General features: G+C 39.9%; 2 protein-coding genes and 1 long non-coding RNA gene across 7 annotated transcripts in view; 1 reads left to right on the forward strand and 2 right to left on the reverse strand.

Annotated features, from left to right (window-relative positions):
• The window catches only part of PIH1D2 (PIH1 domain containing 2), a 19,256-nt gene extending 17,890 nt beyond the window's left edge, over positions 1 to 1,366 (forward strand). For 3 of the 5 annotated variants that reach the window (XM_081799507.1, XM_081799508.1, XM_031028109.2), the window contains exon 7: positions 1,078 to 1,366. In XM_081799507.1, the coding sequence (XP_081655633.1) occupies positions 1,078 to 1,111 (34 nt within the window). In that variant the 3' untranslated portion in view covers positions 1,112 to 1,366. The remainder of the gene's footprint in view (positions 1 to 1,077) is intronic. The other 2 variants (XM_081799506.1, XM_031028112.2) reach the window with 1 other exon arrangement.
• DLAT (dihydrolipoamide S-acetyltransferase) overlaps positions 1 to 14,266 on the reverse strand; it is a 32,318-nt gene that overhangs the window by 9,622 nt on the left and 8,430 nt on the right. The window contains exons 8-10 of the mRNA XM_006733288.3: positions 3,718 to 3,785; positions 2,474 to 2,566; positions 2,017 to 2,124 (exon numbers count right to left, since the gene is read on the reverse strand). Of these exons, the coding sequence (XP_006733351.2) occupies positions 2,017 to 2,124; positions 2,474 to 2,566; positions 3,718 to 3,785 (269 nt within the window). The remainder of the gene's footprint in view (positions 1 to 2,016; positions 2,125 to 2,473; positions 2,567 to 3,717; positions 3,786 to 14,266) is intronic.
• LOC145716317 (uncharacterized) lies at positions 4,007 to 14,262 on the reverse strand. Its single transcript, XR_014138931.1, has 2 exons — positions 6,061 to 14,262; positions 4,007 to 4,829 (listed from the first exon to the last, which is right to left on the reverse strand). It is a non-coding gene; the product is annotated as an uncharacterized LOC145716317 (long non-coding RNA).

A 14,266-nucleotide genomic window follows, 5' to 3' on the forward strand; every position in this document is an offset into this window, starting at 1 on the left:
GTGGGTATTGAGGAGGGCACGTTCTGCATGGAGCACTGGGTGTTATGCACAAACAATGAATCATGGAACACTTCATCTAGAACTAATGATGTAAGGTATGGGGATTAACATAAGAATAAAAAAAAAAAAAAAAAAGAATAGAGATCCAAAATCCTCAAAAAAATTCTAGCAAACCAAATCCAGCAATATATGAAAAGGACTATTCACCATGACCAAATGGAATTTGTTCCAGGAATGCAAGGTTGGTTTAACATCTGAAAGTCAATTAATATAATAAAATACTAATAGAAAAAAGACAAAAATCACATGACCATCTCAGTAGACACAGAAAAAGCATTTGACAAAATTCGACCACCACTTCATAAAAACTAGGAATAAAAAGGAACTTCCCGAACCTGATGATAAAACAGATCTACAAAAGTTCCACAACCATCATCATATACTTCACTGGTGAAAGACTTACTTCCTCTTAAGATCAAGAACAAGACAAGGATGTCCACTTTGCCACTTCTAATCAACATTTTACTAGATGTGCTAGCCAGAGAAGTTAGGCAAGAAAAGGAAATAAAAGGCATCCAAATTGGAAAAGAAAAAGCAAAACTATCACTATTTGGAGATGACATGATTGTGTATATATAAAATCTTAAGGAACATACTAAAAAACAAGGTTGCAGGATACAAGATTAATATACAAAAATCAATGCTATTTCTATACAGTAACAATGAACACTCTGAAATTTGTAATAGTATTAAAAAGAACAAAATACCTAGGAATAAATTTAACAAAAGTACAAAAGCTTATACTCAAAAAACTGGACAAATTATTGAAAGAATTTAGAGAAGATTAATTAAAGTCCTAAATAAATGGAAAGACACCCCATATTCATGGAGGAGGAATGCTAAGAAGGCAATATTCCCCATATTGATCTACAGATTCAATGATATGCCTATCCCTATAGGAAATATCCAAAATAGGCAAATCTAAGACAGAAAGGTGGTAAGTGACTGTCTAGGGTTGGGGAGGCTGGGAGGATTGGGGTGGGGGCTACGGCTAATGGGAGAATACTTTCATTTCAGGATGATGAAAATGTTCCAAAATTCATTGTGGTGATGGTCACAGAACTCTGAATATCCTAAAAGCTATTGAATCGTAAACTTTAAATGGGTACATGGTATGTGAAATATATCTAAATAAAACTGTTTAAATGAATAAAATAATACACTGGACATACATTTTTCATGTCTAATTTTCAAATAAATGTATTATAAAACAGCTGTAACATTTTGCCAATAAAAGCATGCAATCATCTCTAACTCTTGTAGCCAGTTACCTGTTAATCCTTAACTGCTTTATTCATTCATGCATCTAATATTTGAGTACTCTGTTCTAGACATAGAATTCTAAAAGCCCTGGATATAAAGCAGTGAAAAAATGGGTAAAAATTCTACTCTTAGGGACCTTACATTCTAAAGGAGTGGATAATAAATGAATGAAACATATGGTATGTAAGATAATGATAAAGAGAAAAATAGAGAAGAACTAAAGGGAAAACTGACCACTCACCTCACTCCTCTACCCTTAATTTTAGAATAAGGTGACTAGGGAAAACCAGAGAAGGTGATATTGAGTCAAATCCTTAAAGCAGTAAAGGAGGAAGGCAGGTGGATGCTAGAGGAAAAACATTACATGCAGAGCGAACACCAAGTGCAAAGGGACTAAAGTAGGAATATACAGGTGGAATGTTGAGGAACAGGAAGACAATCATTGGTTTTGCAGCAGAGTGAGCAAGTGGAAAAGTAGGAGGTCAGAGAGGTTATAGATAACCTGTATAATGCTGAGTGCCACTGGCCCACCCCTCTCTCCCTCTCTTTAAAAAAGTAAAATAAAATCAGAGGACACCATTTTCCATCATCAATGCACATATTTAACAAAAAATATAGGTAAAAATGTAAATGATTAGTGGAGTTAAAAACAAGAATTTTACAATTTAGAGTTGGAATTTCCAGACCTTTTACCTTATTAAGTTCTTTCCGTACCAACAAAACTTCTCCCATATTTACATCAATGGAAAGGTAATAATGAGGTATGGTTTGCTTAGACTGCATTAACCGCTGTGCAATAACCTGAAATCAAAGAGATTAAAACATCATTTATCTTAAGCTCAGGTGAGACTTTACCTAATGCAGGGCTCTGTTTGCCCCTTTACCCTGCTCCCTGGTAATGGTTACCTCAAGCATTACCAGAACTGGAATATGCACCAGAACCTGGGCTCCTTTTAGTAGTATTTAATCAGAGCAATGTTTGTTTATCACAAGTATTTAATTGGCCAAACCAAACATCTTAAAACTAGTCATCTAAGATTCCCAACTAAAAAAACTGTCTGCTAGCGTTTCAAACTGTGGATGCAATTGAACAATCAGAGTAAAGATGCCCCCCACAGCTTTGGTTGCAGATTTAGAGTAATAATCTTACACGACGAATGTTGCTGATTGGGACGTCTGTGAAGACACCTGCAGGAATGGGTGCCACTCCTGGACCCACGGCAGGCACAGCAGCTGCTGGAGCCTATGGGCAAGTACAGAAGCTCTTAGTACCTGCTAGTGACTCTTACACATGGCAAAGTAAACATTAAAAGGCTTACAGAAAATAGCTATTTCTATCCCAAGGGAGCAAAAGGGACTCAGATTTGTACTGTGCTTATGTAAGAAGTCTGTTTTTAATTTTTATATTTAGAATTCTGTGATGTTTTAAGTATCATTTTTCTTTGTTCAATGATTAATTTGTCAAAATAATTTTGTATTTGCAAAATTACCTTCAAGAAAAGCAATCAAAGCATTCTTAAATTAAAAGGATTCGCGATAAACGTAGAACAGGGTAATTCACTTTTCTGAACAGTGTTAAGAAAAAACAATGATAAATCTTTCATTTTATTTATTTATTTTAAAGATTTTATTTATTTGACAGAGAGAGAGCACAAGCAGGGAGGATAGGAGAGGGAGAAGCAGACTCCCCGCTGAGCAGAGAGCCTGATGTGGGGCTCAATCCCAGGACCCTGGGACCATGACCTGAGCCGAAGGCAGACGCTCAACCGACTGAGCCACCCAGGCGCCCCATATCTTTCATTTTAAAACAAACATCTAGGGGCGCCTGGGTAGCTCAGTCCACTAAGTGCTCGCAAGGAGCCTGCTTCTCCCTCTCCTCTCTGCTCACGCTCGCTCTCTCTTTAATAAATAAAATCTTTTAAAAAATAAAGCAAACATCTAAATCACTAAATCATTTTCCTTAATTTTAGCTAATTATCTTAACACTTTAACCACCAAATAGAAGTTGGTTGGCTATATGGATTTAATCCCTGTGTGGAATAATTACATAAAACTCAAACTCTAGTCAACAACTTGTAAGCGTGCATTTAAAAGTAGGGCCTGGATGAGAAGGAGAGGATTTGTTAGGAAAAATTTAGTACCACTTCTGAAGGAAAAAAAAAAAAAGGAATGCATGTCAATGCAGCATATCATCTTTCCTTTTGTATGCTGAGTGACAGCACATTCATATCTAAATGCTGCTAGCCAGTAAAATTAGACAAAAAACCCCACAATTCTGGTTAAGCTATTCCATTCATAAGTAATGTATGAAAGTGTCTAATAGGTTGGACAGAGCATTTTGCAGGGACAAACTACCAAAAGCAAAACAAAACAAAAACGCCAAATCTAACTCACAGGAACAGCTTTAGTAGGCACAAAAGAGTCGATATCCTTCTTGATGATTCTGCCTTCTGGTCCTGTGCCTGGAAGAGATGCATAAATATCACATGTGAGAGCAGACTGCTGGTTCCTCCAGGAGATCAACACTATGATCCTGAAGTGCAAGTTCCTAAGGGTTCTCTACCAAAGACCCTCAAAGGGGTCACTCACTGCCTTACTCCTGCACCTTAACAGTCTCCCGAAGACAGCAGCTTTTGTCAATTATTAATTATAATTCAGAGTGCTCTCACTTGAGCTGTAGTGGTTCTTTTCTTTGTAACTACAGCAAATACTCTTTGTTAAATACTTCTCTTTAGAGTTTTACCTAAGCTGTACTTCATCTTTTCATGTTCTTTACTTTTAAGCTGGGAACTACTGACATATGAATAATGCTGAGTACAATTTATACTTCCCAAGGTCTAGCTGCCTCCTCTCTTAGCTCCGAAAAACCCTTTCTGAACCTTGAAATGGATCTCATTTGGTTTCTAGATTCATTTGATCATGAAGAATTCCCTTTGTACAAAGTCAACAGATACAACAATTGTTTCGGGCATATTAGGCAAGTTAAATTTTTCACCCCAAAATAGCCTGAGTAACTCTCAACTGCAATGATCTCATCTTCAGAATCACTCCTTCCTTTTGTGGTCTCTATCATTTAGAGTTTCCTCACAGTGGCCAAGGTTCTAAACTGGCCTGTGTCAGAGACTGGGAATGAAGTATGTGCAAGGAAAGATCTTCAAATCCTTCACACAAGGAAAGATCTCCAAATCCTCTCACAAAGGGCTCACTTTTATTTTCACTCAATTCCTTCCTCCTCCCATCCACAACCATCCTCCCATCCACAACCAATCAGTTTAACTTCAGGCCCAAACAGATAATCCTGAACCTTAATTCTAAGAAGACTCAGAATTTAGTTATTAAAATACCTTTCACACTGCCCACTTCTAGAAAAAATTTGGTCAAATTGATTCATCTTCCCCCAGAGCAGACTTTTAAAAGGAGTCTTGTTGTATGCAGTTCGTCCCAACTCCTTTCCTTCATTATGAAAAACGAGTTGGCTAGGATTGTGTTTATCCTCACCCGGAGCTCTAGAACAGAGGTAGCAGTACCCCTATTAGATACCCCTCCTTTATAAACAACAGAAACCATAACCTCCCCTTACCACCAAGGCAGATCTGCCACAGCCCCTCAAGAGGAAGAAACCTGCAGTATCACCTGCCTTAGGCTGGGCTTTAGCCACCCACAAGAAATCAGGAGTCAATTGAAATCTTTTAAATCTTTTTGCCTATCTCATGAAGAAGGCACAACAGGCCGTCATAAAGCAATACGGCTTAAAGGGAAGAACGCCAGACTAGGAGTAAAAAATGTAGGGTTGTTGTCAAATATAAATTAGAAGACTAGAGTCACTTAATCTCTTCTGGTCTTTAGTCTCATCTGTAGGATAAAGATTCTAATACCGGCCCCTGCTCAAAGGAAGGCTGTGAAGATAAAATGGGATAGTGATGTGAACGTGCTTTGCCTCAAATAAATATGAAACATGTATGAGCAGTTGTGAGACAAATCAAACTCTGAACATTAGGGTTTAGGCTTTAAAACAGTTTCTCCCCAAATGATTACATTTTGGTCATATTTGCTAAGTTATCTGTCCCTCCTAGGAGGGAAGGGGAACTGGAGACTGAGTTTAACAACTTACGGCCAAGGATTTAAATAACCATGCTTCTTACAGAAACCTCCATAAAAACTCTTTTAAAAAAACAAGATTTGGAGCTTCTGGGTTGGTGAACACATCAATGTGCTGGGTGGGTGGTACTCCCAGAGAGGGCATGGAAGCTCTGCACCCATCTCCCCTACAACCCTTGCCCTATGCATCTCTTCTATTGACTGTTGCTGTGTGGTATCCTGTACGATAAACTAGTAATGGTACATACAGTGCCTTCCTGAGTTCTGTGAGTCCTTCTAGTGAATTCGCATACATGAGGACTTCAACTGACATCAGAAGTGGGGGCAGTCTTGTGGGACTGAACCCTTAACCCTGTGGAGCCTGACATTAACGCTGGAGAGTTAGTGTCAGAATAGAACTGAAGTGTTAGATACCCAGGTGGTGGCAGAGAATTGACTGCTGGTGTGGAAAAAACGTATCTGGTGACAATCACTGATCCTCTCAACTCACTTATTCTAGACCATTCCCTCTTACTGCAAAATTTCTTCAACCTCACCAAGACCCCCCATTCCACTGCCTCAACTGCTCTCATCATCATTTCCCTATCATCTTCACCTCTTCCTCACCCCGCTTACACTGGGGATCACGGTTATACTCACTCGCTGGTCAAACTCTAAACTGTCTGCCTTCTCAATGGCAGCATCAGAGTAGCTTAATGCTGTTGGGATCAAAAAAGTGCACACATAGGGGCGCCTGGGTGGCTGAGTCGGTTAAGCATCCGCTTTTGATCTCAGCTCTGGTCTTGATCTCAGTCTCAGGGTTTTGAGTTCAAGCCCCGCATTGGGCTCCATGCTGGGCGTGAAGCCTACTTAAAAAAAAAAAAAAAAAAAGTACACTTAGATGACTAATTATACTCTAAATTCAGAGCCACAAACCTGAAATAGGAATGCTTTTCTATTTCTTTGTGTCATCTTCAATTTCTTTCATCAGTGTTTTAGTTTTCAAAGAATAGATCTTTTACTTCTATAGTTAGGTTTATTCCGACTATCTTAGGGTTTTTGGTGCAACTGTAAATGGGACTGATTCCTTGATTTCTCATTCTGTTGCATCACTGGTGTATAGAAATCCAAGAGATTTCTGTATGTTGATATTGTATGCCGTGACATTACTGAAATCGTCTATCAGTTCTAGCAATACTCTGGGGAGTCTTTTGGGTTTTCTATATAGAGGATCATATCATCTGCAAATAGTTGCAGTTCTACTTCTTCCTTGCCAATTTGGAAGCCTTGTCTGACTGCTGAGGCTAAGACTTCAGTGGTGAGAGTGGACACTGTGTCTTGTTCCTGACCGTAGAGGAAAAGCTCTCAGTTGTTCCCCACTGAGGATGGTATTAGCTATGGGTTTTTCATGTATGGACTTCATGATGTTGAGGTATGTTTCCTCTATCCCTACTTCTTTGAGGGTTTTTATCATGAATGGATTTGTACTTTGCCAAATGCTTTTCTGCATCTATTAGAGGACCAAATGGTTCTTATCCTTTCTTTTATTAACTGGTGTATCATGTTGGTTGATTTGTAAGTATTGAACCACGCTTGTAACCCAGGAATAAATCCCACTTGATTGTGGTGATTCTTTTAATGACTATTGGATTCGATTTGCAAGTATTTTGTTGAGAATTTTTGCATCCATGTTCATCAGGGATATTGGCCTGTAGGTTTTTTTAGTGGAGTCTTTGTCTGATTTTGGTATCAGGGTACTGCTGGCCTCATAGAATCAGTTCAGAAGTTTTCCTTCCATTTCTATTTTTTGGTATAGTTTGAGAATAATAGGTATTAAGTCTTCTTTAAATGTTTGGTAGAACTCCCCCGTGAAGCCATCTGGCCCTGGACCTTTGTTTGGGAGATTTTTGATTACTGATTCAATTTCTTTGCTGGTTATTGTCTGTTCAAGTTTTCTATTTCTTCCTCTTTCAGTTTTGGTAGTTTATATGTTTCTAGGAATTTATCCATTTCTTCCACATTGTCCAATTTGTTGGCATATTCTTTTACAATCCTTTGTATTTCTGTGGTATTGGTTTTCTCTCATTTGTGATTTACTTGGGTCCTTTTTTTTTTTTTTTTAAAGATTTTATTTATTTGACAGAGACACAGCGAGAGAAGGAACACAAGCAGGGGGAATGGGAGAGGGAGAAGCAGGCTTCCTGCGGAGCAGGAAGCTCAACGCGGGGCTCAATCCCAGGACCCGGGGACCATGACCCGAGCCAAAGGCGGACGCTTAATGACTGAGGCACCCAGGTGCCCCTCTCTTTTCTTTTTGGTAAGTTTGGGGAGAGGTTTATCAATTTTATTTTTTTATTTTATTAATTTTTTCCAAGAACCAGCTTCTGATTTCATTGATGTTCTACTGTTTTTTTAGTTTCTATATCAATATTTCTGCTCTAATCTTTATTATTTCCCTTCTTCTGCTGGCTTTGGGCATCATTTATTGTTCTTTTTCTACATCCTTTAGGTATAAGGTTAGGTTGTTTGAGATTTTTCTTGCTTCTTGAGGTAGGCCTGTATTGCTATATACTTCCCTCTTATGACTGCTTTTGCTGCAAACCCAAAGGTTTTGGACCATCGTGTTTTCATTTTCATTTGTTTCCGTGTGTCTTTTTTTATTTCTTCTTTAGTTTCCTGATTGACCCATTCATTTGTTAGTAGCATGTTGTTTAATCTCCATGTATTTGTGGCATTTCCAAGTTTTTTCTTGTGGTTGACTTCAAGTTTCACAGTGTTGTGGTAAAAAAAATATGCATGGCATGATCTCAATCTTTTTGTACTTGTTGAGGCCTGATTTGTGACCTAGTATGTGATCTATTCTGGAGAATGTCCCATGTGCACCTGAAAAGAATGCGTATTCTGCTGCTTTAGGATGAAATGTTCTGAATATATGTTAAGTCCATCTGGTCCAGTGTGTCATTCAGAGCCACTGTTTCCTTGTTGATATTGTTTAGATGATCTGTCCATTGATGTAAGTGGGGTGTTAAAGTCCCCTGCTATTACTGTATCATTATCAATTAGTTTCTTTATGTTTGTTATTGTTTTACATATTTGGGTGCTCCGAAGTTGGGGGCATAAATATTTACAATTGTGAGATCTTCTTGTTGGATAGTCCCTTTTATTATGATATAGTCCCCTTCATCTCTTGTTACAATCTTTGATATAAAATCTTGTTTGTCCGATTTAAGCACTGTTACTCTTTCTTTTGGTGCCATTTGCATAATAAATGTTTCTCCATCCCCCACTTCCACTTTTTTTAAATTTTTATTTTTTATCCTTAAGTAATCTCCACACCCAATTTGGAGCTTAACCCACAACCCCGAAATCAAGAGTCACATACTCCACCAACTGAGCCAGCCAGGTGCCCCACTATCCCCTTTCAATTTGCAGGTGTCTTTAAGTCTAAAGTGAGTCTCTTGTAGGCAGCATATAGATGGGTCTTGTTTTTTATCCATTCTGACACCCTGTCTTTTGCTTGGAGCATTTAGTTCATTTACTTCAGAGTAATTATTGATACTCTTTTTAGTGCCATTTTATTACTTGTTGTTTTTGGAGATTTTTCTTGGTTCCTTTCTTACCTTTGTCAACTTTTGGTCTTTCCTTCCTACTCAAAGAATCCCCCTCAGTATTTCTTGCAGGACTGGTTTAATGGTCACGAACTCCTTTAGTTTTTGTTTGCCTGGGAAGTGTGTGTGCGTGCATGTGTGTGTTTTAAGTAGGCTCCACGCTTGGTGTGGAACCCAACACAAGGCTTGAACTCACAACCCTGAGATCAAGACCTGAGCTGAGATCACCCAGGCACCCAGATTTTCTGGGAAACTCTTTTTTTTTTTTTTTTAGATTGGGAAACTTTTTTTTTTTTTAAGATTTATTTATTTTAGAGAAAGAGGGGAGGGGCAGACGGAGAGGGAGAGAGTCTTAAGCAGACTCCTTGCTGAACACGGAGCCCGTTGCAGGGCTCAATCTCAGGACCCTGAGATCATGACCTGAGCCGAAACCAAGAGTCAGACGTTTAACCAACTGCACCACCCCAGCGCCCCTGTCTGGGAAACTCTTCATCTCTTCTTCTATTCTGAATGACAGCCTTGCTGGACAGAGTGTTCTTGGCTGCAGATTTTTCCCATTCAGCATGTTGAATACATCATGCCACTCTCTTCTGTTGTGCCAAATTTCTGTGGAGAGATCTGTAGCTACCCTTATGGGTCTTCTAAGTTAAGGACTTCTTTCGTCTTGCTGCTTTTAGGATTTTTTTTTTTTTATCACTATGTTTTGCAAATTTAACTACAGTATGTCTTGGTGTTGGCCTGCTTTTGTTGATTTTGATGGGAGTTCTCTGTGCCTCCAGGATTTGGTTGTCTGTTTCGTTCCCCTGACTACAGAAGTTTTCAGCTATTATTTCCTCAAATAAACCCTGTGCCCCCCTTTCTCTTCTTCTTCAGGGACTCCTATGATATGAATGTTATTATGTCTGATTGAGTCACTGAGTTCCCTAAGTCCACTCTTGTGATCCATCATTCTTCTTTTGTTCAGCTTCATTATTTTCCATAATTCTAGTCTCTGTATCACTTATTCGTTCCTCTGCTTCTATCCTAGTGGTCATTACATCCAGCTAGTTTTGAATCTCAGTTACTGCATTTTTCATTTCTGCCTGATTGTTTTTTAACTCTTTTACTTCTGCAGTCTGGGTCTCCCTGATGTTTTCCATGCTGTTCTCAAACCCAGCGAGTATCCTTATGATTGTTGTTTTAAATCTTCCACCAGGCATATTACTTATATCTGTTTCGATTAATCTCTGGTCATGACCTTTTCTTGTTCTTTCTTTTGGGATGAATTCCTCCATCTTGGCATTTTGTCTAGGTCTCTGTCTTGTGTGTGTTAGAAAAGCCTGTTATAGGGGCGCCTGGGTGGCTCAGTCGTTAAGCGTCTGCCTTCGGCTCAGGTCATGATCCCGGGGTCCTGGGATCGAGCCCCGCATCGGGCTCCCTGCTCTGCGGGAAGCCTGATTCTCCCTCTCCCACTCCCCCTGCTTATGTTCCCTCTCTCGCTATCTCTCTCTGTCAAATAAATAAATAAAATCTTTTTTTAAAAAAAAGAAAAGCCTGTTATATTTCCTGCTCCAGAGAGTAATGGCTTCAAGAAGAGGTCATACAGTGCCCAGGGCCTGGCACTGCAGGGAGTGTCTCTAGCGTGCCGTGTGCACTCTGCCGCCGCGTGCTGGCTGCTCTATCCGTCAGTCAGTCCTTGCCTAGAGTGGGCAGTGTTTGGACCCTGGTCAGAGTATGGCGAGTTTCAGCTAGGTATGCTCTGATCCATTTGTTAAATGAGACCCGATGCTACTTCCGCTAGAACTGAAGCTTTGCAGAGCTCTATGGTCAGGAGATATGGTATGTGCGAGGGTCTGTGCTGATCTTCTGGGGAAAGGACCTGCTGCGCTGGTTCTTAGGCACACGTGTGTGAGAAAAGCAGTACTAGCAGAGCACAGGGGGATGGGACTTGGTGTAAGCAGGTCAGGCAGCAAGTGTTGGGACTGTGCTATTTACTGAAGTTGGTTTATGCTGAGGGGTGGGGGAGGGAAATGGCACTGGCTGGCTCTTTTTCTCCCCATAGAGGGAACACCACCTCTCATAGAAGCGCTCCAAGAAGAGCTAACAAGTCTCTCCCCATGTGCTTTTTTTTTTTTTTTTTTTAAAGATTTTATTTATTTGAGAGAGAGAGAGTGAGAGAGAGCACATGAGAGGGGGGAGGGTCAGAGGGAGAAGCAGACTCCCTGCCAAGCAGGGAGCCCGATGCGGGACTCGATCCAGGGACTCCAGGATCATGACCTGAGCCGAAGGCAGTCGCTCAACCAACTGAGCCACCCAGGCGCCCCCCATGTGCTTTAGGCAATCCTCAGATCACACCATCCACCCTAGGGTTGCTTGCCTGCCTGCTCTCTTAAGAATAGGGCAGTGCTCTCAGGGCTCTATCCTAGCCAAGCCTGTGGACCTCTAAAACTCCAGTCTTTGAGCCCTGCTGGTTGCAAAAACTCATAAAAATCAGCCCCTCTCCTTTTCCCAACCAATGGCTTTGGGGAAGTATTCTCCTTATATGTATCCCTGTGTGCTCCATTCTCTTGCCTCTCTTCGCAACCCATGATCCGTTTCTCCCCCAAACCACATCTCCTCACTTTCTACCTTCCTTGATGTTGCCTCCTCTCCCCCTCTAGTTGTGCAGTTTGTTCTATCAGTCCTCACGTTGATTTCTTGGATATTTGGAATGATCTGATAGTTATCTAGCTGTGTTCAAAGGACAAGACAAACCTAGGGTCCTCCTACTGCCATCTTAGCTCCTGCCCTCCACAGCAAAGCTTTCTGAATGAGTTGTCCACAATGCTGTTTCCACTTCTCCATCCACTTTCTACTTTTCAGTCTACCCAGACAGGCTCCCACCACACCTCTGTTTTGAAATAACTGCTGTCAAGTCCCCATGTACCATCCTTTCTAAGTTCTGTTGATTCTGTCAAAAAAATTTCTCAAAGCTTTCCATTTCTTTCCATTTCCACTCTGACCATGCTTGTCTAAGTCACCACAGTCAGTTCCAGCAACAGCATCTTAACAGGGACCACGGCTTTCATTTAACCCATTTGCACAAAGCAGCCAAAATGATTTTTTTAAAATATAAGTTTATGTCACTTCCTTCTTTTAACCCTTTAGTGGCTTCCTGCTATGCTTTAAATAAAATTCAAATTCTACCATGACCTGTCAAGTCCTCGTTCTCACCCCTATGTTTCTTTCCAACCTCACCTAGTATCACTAGACCCTCTGCCTGCTATGCTCCATTAACACTGGCCTCCTTTATGTTCCTCAAACGTGCCAAGCTCTCTCCCACTTCAGATTGTGTACTACTGGTCTGTCCCCAGTTCTTCACACGGCTGGCTCACAGCTGACTCCTCCTCATCTTTCACATCAGATCAAATGTCACCTCATCAGAAAGATCTTCCCCAACCACCACATCTAACAGCAGTCAGGCTGCACGTATATTCACCCTGTCACTCAACAGTGTTTCACTTGGTTTATTCTCTCTCGACATTTGGATCATCCTAGGTAATCACGAGTTATTTTCATTATTATAGCTAATACCTGTATATGCTTTCTATGTGCAGGCACTGTTTGTTAACTTAGTTCACCCTCACAACCTGTAAGGCATTATTTTTACATACAAATGAAGAAACTGAGACACAAAAGGTCACACAGGTCGTGTACAGCAGAGCTGGGGTTCAAACCTGAGCTTTCCAGTTCCAGAGCCCATACTCTTTATTACTATGCTGTACTCCCTGTTTAACTCTTTATTTTTGTTAGCATAAGCATCTGAAACTGAAATCTTGTCTGTCTTATGAACAAATGACGCACACACAAGACTCAGTGCATATTGGTTTAAATAGTAGTAAATGAATGACCTAACTCTAATTGCCTGGTAAGAATATGGGGACTTTCCCACTTGTATCTTTGGTACAGCAGGCAGTGTCGCTAAGTATCTCATAAATGATCCTTCTTTACTTGTCTAAATTCTTTTGATATAATTATTAACCCAGTCCCTCCTCTCCTTAAAATTTATTCCAGCTTACATTGCTGTCCCTAATTCTAGTCACATATACATAAAAAGTGGCACTATGCCAGTGAAATAACATAAAAATGGAAAAGAGCATCTTCAAATATTGTAAGAATCCTCTGAAGGCCAAAAAATTTACAATATTCTATTCTTATTCTTTGGGGACTGGCTTGCCTTCTAACCACACAACAAAAGACAGCAAACAGATGATAACCAGCACTGAGTGCCCACAGCTGGACAACTGGGGAAATAACCAGTATCTAGACTCAAACTGGAACTTTACTACTTAACAGAAAGGGAGATCCCTAAAGAGTATTTTCTTATCCAAAAAATGGTGAATGATAATTCTTACTTCAAGAAATGTCATGCTAAATGTGGCAATTCAGTGACTAGCACACAGTAGTAGCCATCAAACCAGGCTTCAGGATTAGTAATTTCCCTTCTCCAAGTATCTTAATTACCTTACATTACATTTGAGCTCAAAAATATTTATTTAAATACCAGGCAATAATATTAATATGAACAGAACTAACATTTATCGAGTACCTGTTACATTCTAGATACTGTCGTAGGCCCTCTGACTGTTTTAATGTGCCCTATTATTTCAGTTTTACAGATGGAAAAGCAGATGGTTTAAGTAATTAATCTACAGACATACACAAGTTAAGTAATTCACCTAAAGTCTTATCACAGAGAAGATGATAAAGCCAGGCGTAAACCCCAGATGATCTGATTCAAGACCCCATGCTTTTATCAGTAAGCTATACTTTCTCTTTGGAGAGAAAAAAATATGAATAAGACATTTTCCTTTGCCCTCAAGGAACTTCAGTTTTATATGAATTTTATTATTCAAAGTTATTTCAAGTCACCCCAGGTTTATGTTTTATGCTGTGTACTGCTAGATTCAGCCAGCCTTGCACCAGCAGAGATTTCTTATTACATAGTCAAGTCCTAAAACTCAACTCCGCTGAACAAGCGTATTATACTTTCAGTAAAAATTAAGCAGTTCCCATGCACTAAGAAAACGGCACCTACATTATACAGGTAGATCCTAGATGGATTAAATACAGCACAGTAAGTTTCCCTACCTGTGGTGGCAACAAAGGAGATTACTTCACTCCCTCACCCTTTTCTGCACTATTCCAAATAAGATGACTGTACAGAGTTGTCTTGCCGGTCTTAAGAAGGAATCTCAAGTAAATTTTATCTTTACAACCCCATTCCATAGAGACAAACT

This window comes from Leptonychotes weddellii, chromosome 11, assembly GCF_054177405.1.
Source record: "Leptonychotes weddellii isolate Sample4059 chromosome 11, ASM5417740v2, whole genome shotgun sequence".
NCBI lineage: Eukaryota > Metazoa > Chordata > Mammalia > Carnivora > Phocidae > Leptonychotes > Leptonychotes weddellii.